This window comes from Diprion similis, chromosome 8 (assembly GCF_021155765.1).
Source record: "Diprion similis isolate iyDipSimi1 chromosome 8, iyDipSimi1.1, whole genome shotgun sequence".
NCBI lineage: Eukaryota > Metazoa > Arthropoda > Insecta > Hymenoptera > Diprionidae > Diprion > Diprion similis.
The window spans coordinates 25,014,627-25,022,588 of NC_060112.1; the positions used below are offsets into that span (position 1 = coordinate 25,014,627).

General features: G+C 38.4%; 3 protein-coding genes across 3 annotated transcripts; all 3 read left to right on the forward strand.

The window, feature by feature from the left end:
- Positions 1-170: 170 nt before the first annotated feature.
- LOC124409137 (cilia- and flagella-associated protein 69-like) lies at positions 171-2,426 on the forward strand. The gene is made up of 6 exons (XM_046886557.1): positions 171-422; positions 528-1,279; positions 1,363-1,663; positions 1,722-1,903; positions 1,975-2,111; positions 2,215-2,426. Exons 1-6 carry the CDS (start codon positions 171-173, stop codon positions 2,424-2,426), a joined length of 1,836 nt encoding a protein of 611 aa, XP_046742513.1.
- A 38-nt stretch (positions 2,427-2,464) lies between these two features.
- LOC124409138 (cilia- and flagella-associated protein 69-like) lies at positions 2,465-4,092 on the forward strand. The gene is made up of 4 exons (XM_046886558.1): positions 2,465-2,786; positions 2,988-3,202; positions 3,291-3,722; positions 3,889-4,092. The coding sequence occupies exons 1-4, from the start codon at positions 2,465-2,467 to the stop codon at positions 4,090-4,092; spliced, it is 1,173 nt and encodes a 390-aa protein (XP_046742514.1).
- Positions 4,093-5,173: 1,081 nt separating this feature from the next.
- Positions 5,174-6,858, forward strand: LOC124408516 (39S ribosomal protein L47, mitochondrial). Its single transcript, XM_046885481.1, has 5 exons — positions 5,174-5,348; positions 5,715-5,882; positions 5,960-6,174; positions 6,325-6,484; positions 6,644-6,858. Exons 1-5 carry the CDS (start codon positions 5,227-5,229, stop codon positions 6,783-6,785), a joined length of 807 nt encoding a protein of 268 aa, XP_046741437.1. The 5' UTR covers positions 5,174-5,226; the 3' UTR covers positions 6,786-6,858.
- Positions 6,859-7,962: the final 1,104 nt, after the last annotated feature.

The window sequence follows — 7,962 nt, forward strand, 5'->3', positions numbered from 1 at the left end:
ATCGGAAACTTATCGACTACAGCGCCCTTCATTCCCGTTCGAGTCAACTAATCTAACAAGAGAATACGGAATCCATCAAAAAATGGAGAGAACTGATAAACTTTGACATTAATGTGCTGCTATGAAGTGGTAAATAAGAAATTAGAATTTCCAAACTAAGAGCGTTAGTCATGGCGGGTAAAGGTTCAAACAACTTGAATCAAAGTCCATGTGATGTGTCGAAACTCTGTCGCTGCCCAGATCTCACTAGGAGTAAACTGAAACCTTTGGAAGGCGTGGGTATGAATTGTCGCAAAAAAGACTTGAGTAGCACGATAAAAAAGCTCGTGGAACTCGTCTCTGATCCGGTGACCAGTATCAACACTTTCAGAATTTGTCAGCACTTGGACGACTTTATCAGTCTCAACAACAAGCAGGCATTCGTATCCTTCGTTTAGTAAATAAAACGCGATTTTTCCAGTCACTGGTAAATTTCTTAGAGGACTTAATCCCGATTAATCCGATTTCCTTAACCGGTTGGTCCTCAGTACGTAAAAGACCTAGACGACATAATGTGCATTCTCGAGTTCCTGGCGCTGCAAGCGCAACATGTTGCAGAGTACCAAAAGTACCTGAATGAGATACTGGATCTATGTGGAATGCCTCCGCTGTTGAAAAAATCGTCGGAGGGACTTTTCTGCGTGGAAGTACTTGAGCACTACTTCACCTTGTTCGCTTATCTCCTGGTGATCCTACCAACGGTCCCCGAGATTTTTATGGTCCACGAAGCGATCCATAGACTTCTTGGCAGGAAAAAAGTGGGCCACATTGCCACCGTCAAGTTGGATCACTGTCATCGCGCCGTCGAGGGATCCATTTTACCTGTTATCATGACGGAGATGCTTGAAATCGCAACTGACGAAATTCTTCCCAGGATGTTAGAGACCACCTTGCTGGTTGTTTCCATATCACACAAATGTTGTACGTTTAATGGATTTTCTACAATACTGCTTCTAGATCAATTACTCGAACTTTCATCCTCCGCCTCAGGTTACAGAATGATGGAGGCTGGAGTTTTTGAGCACATTCTGATCCGCCTTGATCGCAATCATGCCACCAGACCGAAGCACAAACCGACACCAGAAATCCCAGAGAACGAATTGGGGGCGAACTGTCAGCCGGAGTTAGTGTTACTGATATCGAACATCATATGGACGCTGTTGGATTCCGTAATGTCGCCGGAAACGTTGGCAAAAGATATAAATATCTTGGTAAAACCGCCGTCCCAATCCGCGATGTGGTAATTTCATTCGCTAAACTAACCCAGCGTTGTTCATTCGATTTCAAGAATCTGTTAACAAAGCTTTTCTGAACCTTCCGCAGGAGTCTTCGTCATGCGTTTAAACGAGAAGTTCGCTGTGCTGGTCGGAATCGGAGCAGCGTCACTTTGAGAAATGACTTGGCAGCTATAATGTTAGCAGTCCTTACCACTCTTCCCGATTGGAAATTTGTCCAGTCTGGACTGGCCGAGGACCTCGTGATTCTCGCTGTAGCGACTGAATTCGGGACCGAAAACACGTGGGCGAGTAGCGTGAGGCTCGGTAATTCTAACGAGGATTTTCGGTTTAAAAAAATCCTGACCTTGATCATGTGTTATTTGAGCAAAATAGGAGCTAGTGTGGAGGTGAGAAAGATTTTGAACTATGATTCTGTAGGTAGGATAACTCCTCATCTTACTGCAGATCATGAAGCAGAGAAGGCTTATGGCGAGTATTTTGAGTTCGATCAATCCAGACGTCAAAGGAATGAATAAATTGTTATCTGAAATACAGTTCTGGGACTTACATAAGTACGCTTTATACGCGCTTGCAGTTCTTCTTCCGCAGATGCCTGAGAAGTTCATTGAATACAGAGGAACTAATAGGTACTAGCAGCTGCTATCGGATCAGTGATGAAAAATTGGGTAAACCTGGTGAGTAAATTGATTGTTTTCAGGTTACTGATGATCCTCGAATGGAGTATGCTGAAGCGATGCGATTCTCACAATCAGCTAATTTTAAACTGCATGAAAACGATAAACGCCATCATCCTGAGCGATAAAGAAATTATTCGCAAAGATTTCCAAGATCAGGGTGCGGTTGGGACAGTTTTTAGTTAGTATGCTTAATGTATTTATCGCAATAGAGATAGTTGCGGTATGACAACTGATGATAACATGTCTTGCACGCTTATTAGAAATTATCCACTTTGTCCTCTCCGTGAACGTTATTAACTCTGAACATCAACGTATATTGACTCACGCGATGATGATTCTGGAGGCTCTGATCAAGAACAATAAGCCTTATCAGACGATGTACGGAGAACAAGGTATTAAAATGGTACTGAGACTACTGCATAGATGCTTTTACGACAAAACCGAGCTGCGCTTCGAGCCAGACAGCAGGTAAAGAACAAAAATAAAATTAACAAAGCAAAACGGACATTAATGTTCAAGTGCAGACTTGCAATCGCGGTAGGTATGTTCATCTGGGAATGCATAGTGTGGTGTTCGCCGAACTTGAGGATGTTCGTTGAACGGGGCGGGGTTTACCTCATCCTTGACATCATAGATACAACGATTTTCCCCGTTCGTGTCGTTTTCTTGGGCGCTCTTTGCGACATGTGTGACGAGGGAGGCTATGAGACAGAATTCTGCACTTGGAGAGGTCAGAACAAAGAACTGGGCCTCATGTCATTGCTAACTAAAATATGGAGGGAAGAAGAAACGAAGATCAGGGCTAAGAGGACTGAAGATGGTTGCATTGATGGTTATTTTTATGAAACAGTTCGAAATGTCCCTCAAGAGAAAACTTCATTGACTTGCCATGGAGTACCATGCTTTTTTAAACCTCTTTCTGATAAAAAAAAAAATAGAATAGAAAAATTAGAAATTTTCAACCAAGAAAGGACAATGACACAGAATGATTATTAAAATTGTGAAAAATATACACCTCGATCTCTTTCAACAGATCTCGAGTTGCCATTAATGGGTGTAAATCAGTGGTTCGCCACGTTTCATGGAAAGTGTTCCCAAACGACGAGTCCAGCGTTAGAAGACATGATAGGATCGTGTCGACCGAAAATATACGCGATTCGTAAAATTCTCGAACGTAACACGGAGAGATACGAGATAGCACAGAATCACTACAGAATACTTTTACAAGAAATACCCATGGAAGATCAGGTGATTTTAGAGCCAGAAATATTGATCGTAACTTCCACAATTCTAATTAATGATGACTGTTTTATAATTTGCTTCAATATCCGTATAGATTACGATGCTGCTAATAGATCACTACTTTGGGATGAAACAGGGACAAGTATGGGTAGAAGTTTACAGAGACATTCACAGGATTGGACTGGTGCCGATCCGCACAGACGGTGAGATGATATTTCTGATGCTCCAGAGGCAACAAAGGCGAGCTCTGTTTATCAAGGACAGTCAGGATGCTATCTTGAGGGCGGCAAGAGAGGCTGAACTTCGGAAAGAAAAGGCGATGTACAAAGAAATCATAGATTCGAAGCTCGCACCGACACTGGACGCCTTGCACCAGATCGATTTCATATCCAGAACTACCGACCCGAGGTTTATGAGCCGCAGCAAAAATCGCCAGCGAGCGGAAGTCGAACGTGAGCTTCATTTTCCGGTGGATGTGGATCCCCAATCCTGCCACAGAACGTTTCTCGGGAAAACAAATGTTACGGTGAGTATCCCTTAAATATTCAGACTCATTATACGAGTTCCGATGCGATCGTATTTGCGAAATTCGGCTCCAAGTCTGCAGCTAAGCTTTGTGTAAGTAATTTGCATATTGCGCGCGCCATCAGCCAATCGCCTCGTTACAGTAATGGATTCATTAAATTCCACAGGCCATAATGAATCACCAGCACACTATACAAAGTGAAGCGCTTGTTAACGCTGAGCCTGACGAATATAAACTGATGCCCGTGTCGCCTTCAATATCTGGTTGTACAACCCCGTCTATCGTCGCCGAAGCTTCAGACGAGCTTTCGTGTCGTGCATGCTTCATGTCCAACGTACCATGCTTTCATCACGAACGGCAACCGCATTGAAAACTGTATTCAATAACCCACTAGGATCATGTCTGAAGGATATTGGCCAGTTTCCACAGCTCAGCTTCAATTTATCTCACGCCAAACCGTGGAGCTTCCGACCAAACTAAGTTGCACAACACAGTACAGCTAACAGCGTCTATTTTTAAGTATTCCAGGTGCATGTAGTAGACAAAAAATAATTCGATAAAAAATATGTCGCGCATATTGTGAGCGTGGGTGCAGCAAACAGATGTTAGTGGAAATAATCGCATAGACTGAAATTTTTTTGCAGTATCATTATAAAGTTCAAGGTGTAGGCATTTGTTTCAAGCCATATATTGCACGCTTTATAATTGTTTGTGGAAATCGCATAATTACACGTTTGCAAAATGTACTATATATACACGTTCGATTTAATATGAGCAAAATTAAATAGTTTATTTTTTATTGGATAAATCCTAATTGGACCAAACGAGGGTTTCATTTTGTTCAGAGCTTATCGAATTATCGATTCAACTTTACATCCTGCAATTCGACCTGATTAAATACAAATCCACTTTACGTTAATGAGATGCACAAAAATTTTCAATTAAATCCTGCGGCCAACATATCTTCACTAAATTTAAAAACATATTAATTACAATTTTCGATGTTTCGATAAATGTTGACGAACAAGCATGCCGAATTACTTTCTTTATTGATCAAGATTTTTATTTTGTTCGATACCGAAATGATAGATACACTTGCTTTCAGCGGTAATAAACATACTGTGTTTTCCCGGTTGATCTTCGCCACTCTTTTCCCTGACGCCGTGTTGTACGCTTCTGCGCATACAGATAAGGCTGGCGAGTTGCTTTTAAATAGGCGGTGTTACATATATGCTCTAAGCATGTATCTGAAAACCCTGAAAACGTACTGAAAACTAAGTAGCGGAATGAAAATTGTATGGATTGAACCGTCTGAACGATGAAATAAACGAAGCTTAGGTTTTTCATCAACACCCAGATGAAATTTCAAAAAATAATAATATGGCGGGATAAATTCATTTGAATCAAAGCATCTCACGATAGGCAAGCTGCATATCGAACGTAGTCCAGGTTCCGTGAAGTGTTTGTGGTTGTGTTTTCACGAGGGACGGCCGACGGAGCCAAAATGGCAACCCTGACAAAAGTCGTGAATATTTCGAGGGCGATAAGTAATGTTTCGAAACTTTTTACAAACTCCACATTATCGCCAAATATTAGATGCACGTCAGTTCCGGTGTCGCATTTAAGGTATGCACTTGAATTGTCTTTTTTTAATTCATCTAGCGTTGTTAGAGAATACATAACCTAATTAAATTTTTCACTGTGATTATTTTTACCGGGTTCAATAAATCACGACAACACATTATACAGAAAGGATTTTGTACGTGATATGCTGAGAATATATTAAATCGATGATTGTCCTAGATTTTTTATCAGTTTATTGTACCTGGAAATTTGGTCCGTACTGTTTTCATTTCAGTTTTTACTATTCACGACTTATTTTTTGCAAATTTCTTCGAGGATTGTGTATCGACGTAGAAAATCCTCGAGCAAGCAAAGTTTCTGCTCAGTAATCGTCAGACATTTTTCAAACCAGTTTATAATTTGATTTAGAGCACCTTATTATGGATGCGCCTACGTTCACACAACACCAAGACGAAGTGATCTTATGGATTTCTTTGATGAAAAAAAGAATTGGGGTGAACTGGACGTGAAAGTTGGACGAGCTTGGAGGAAGGATGAATTGAGAATTAAAAGTAATGAAGATCTTCACAAATTATGGTTTGTTTTATGTATACTAAATCCCTACTAAATTATTCGGAGGCTTATAAAATTCTAATTACTTTTATCGTCTTCAGGTTTGTTTTACTGAAAGAACGCAACATGCTTATGACAATGGAACATGCTGCCAAGAAAGATTATGAGACTTTCCAAAACCCAGAACGAAAATATAAAGTTGAAGAAAGCATGACTAATCTGGAAACAGTTGTCCGCGAAAGAAATAAAGCTTACCATCTCCTTGAAACTGGTGAGGATGGAGAGCGTCCAGGAAGATTGGTTAACAATCAACTAGGTATAAATCTGTCATTCTTAATGGCACCAGTAACTGGTCAAAAGATCATTTCTCCATTTTACATTTTGTATTACTAAGGCAGTTATTTTTTTCAAAATTATTATGATTATTATCGTTAGTAAAGATTATCACATAACAATTCTTCCCCAGGCATGAAGTATTATTACCGTATGTCTGAACACGCCATTCCCAGATTCATGAACAATAAATGGAGAGAAACGCACAAGTTTGGGTATAGCGGCAATGCTGCTCACAAATTCCGCAAACTTTACAGAGAAAAGTTATGGAACGAAAAACGCAAGGCCAGAAAGTAAGTATTCCTCATTAAATAACATTAAATATTTGATCGGGTGTAGATACTCAAAGGATATTTTCAGGATTTTATCATCCAAAAACATTCTGTCAAGATGCATCATCTTTTCAAAATTTTTCACACAATTATCACAAATTCATTAATGTGAATTTTCAGCCGTGACCGTAACCACGTAATGCATCTGATGAAACGATTCCCCAACTTGGATCTAGAGGCTGTAAAACAACAGTATCCTGGCGTTGATATCGAGAACATTAAATCGCATAAAAAAGCACAGGGACACTTCGTGCCTCAGTAATCGCGTAACGGTGTAGATAATTTGGCAATATTATTGTAAATAAAAGTTTGGAAATAAATGGTCATCCAGCGAATCGTGTTTAACTTTTTTCTTTTTTTCCTCCTTAGAGAATACGTATGTACCTGTAAGTCAGAGGATAAAAATAAAAACTTTAAAACTTATTTGACTAGTTTATATAATTTAACTTTGTTTCTTTACAGAATATATTTCGAATTTTGAATTATAATTCTGAACAGTTTGTGTGAAGATAGGATAAGTATCTTTTGACACTTTCCATCCAGACAATGAAACAAAATTTACAAACCAAGTTTGGTATTCCTTATTGTATATGTATTTTTGAGGATCACAAATACTTGATATTTATAGGTATATTTTGGTTGATTTATGTATACTCTGAATTACCAACTATTATTGTTTAAACCTTAATGTCGTATCGTAAACCTATCTTCCGATCACATTTCTGTCAAGCATGTTGACTAATGGATGTTTTTGCTGTACGATTTATAAATCGATAACAAAATCATACATCGCTGACAAAATTTCACCAAATTTCACCAAAACTTTTCTATTAATAAAAATAAGGCGTTTTCGTAACTGTGGGGACATGAAACACGTATGTTTTCTAAATTAAATAGATAATGAATAGTCACTGAAATTATGCAATTAATCGGTACGTTTATGGAAACTATAATTTCGACGCAGCGGTACAATAACGTGATTATTATCAAACAATTAAAGCACCTTATTACATATAATACATTTTACTATTCTCCACTGTACCCGTAAATTAAAAACTATAAATAAAAAATTGATTATAATATTATCGATTTCCGTTTTAGACAATAAAAAATAAATTTACAATTAACTAAACACAACCCTATTTGTAGCCTCGCCTTTTCATGAATGAATTAACTACGCTAAAGATTTTGCTTTCGAATTTTTCTTAAATTACTATGAAAACTGCTATAAACTGATAAAAAAACATTATGTACTGTGTTAGGAATGTTAGTATTCATGTTGTACTAATGTTAATTATACGCCTCTACATGTATTTATTATAATTATGCATCATGTATAATATAGAGTATTATCTTTGTTAAAGTTGTTGAATATAACTCCGTCGGGCATTGTGATGTTTAATATTTATTACTATCATGACGAGTTGCTTGAAAGACTT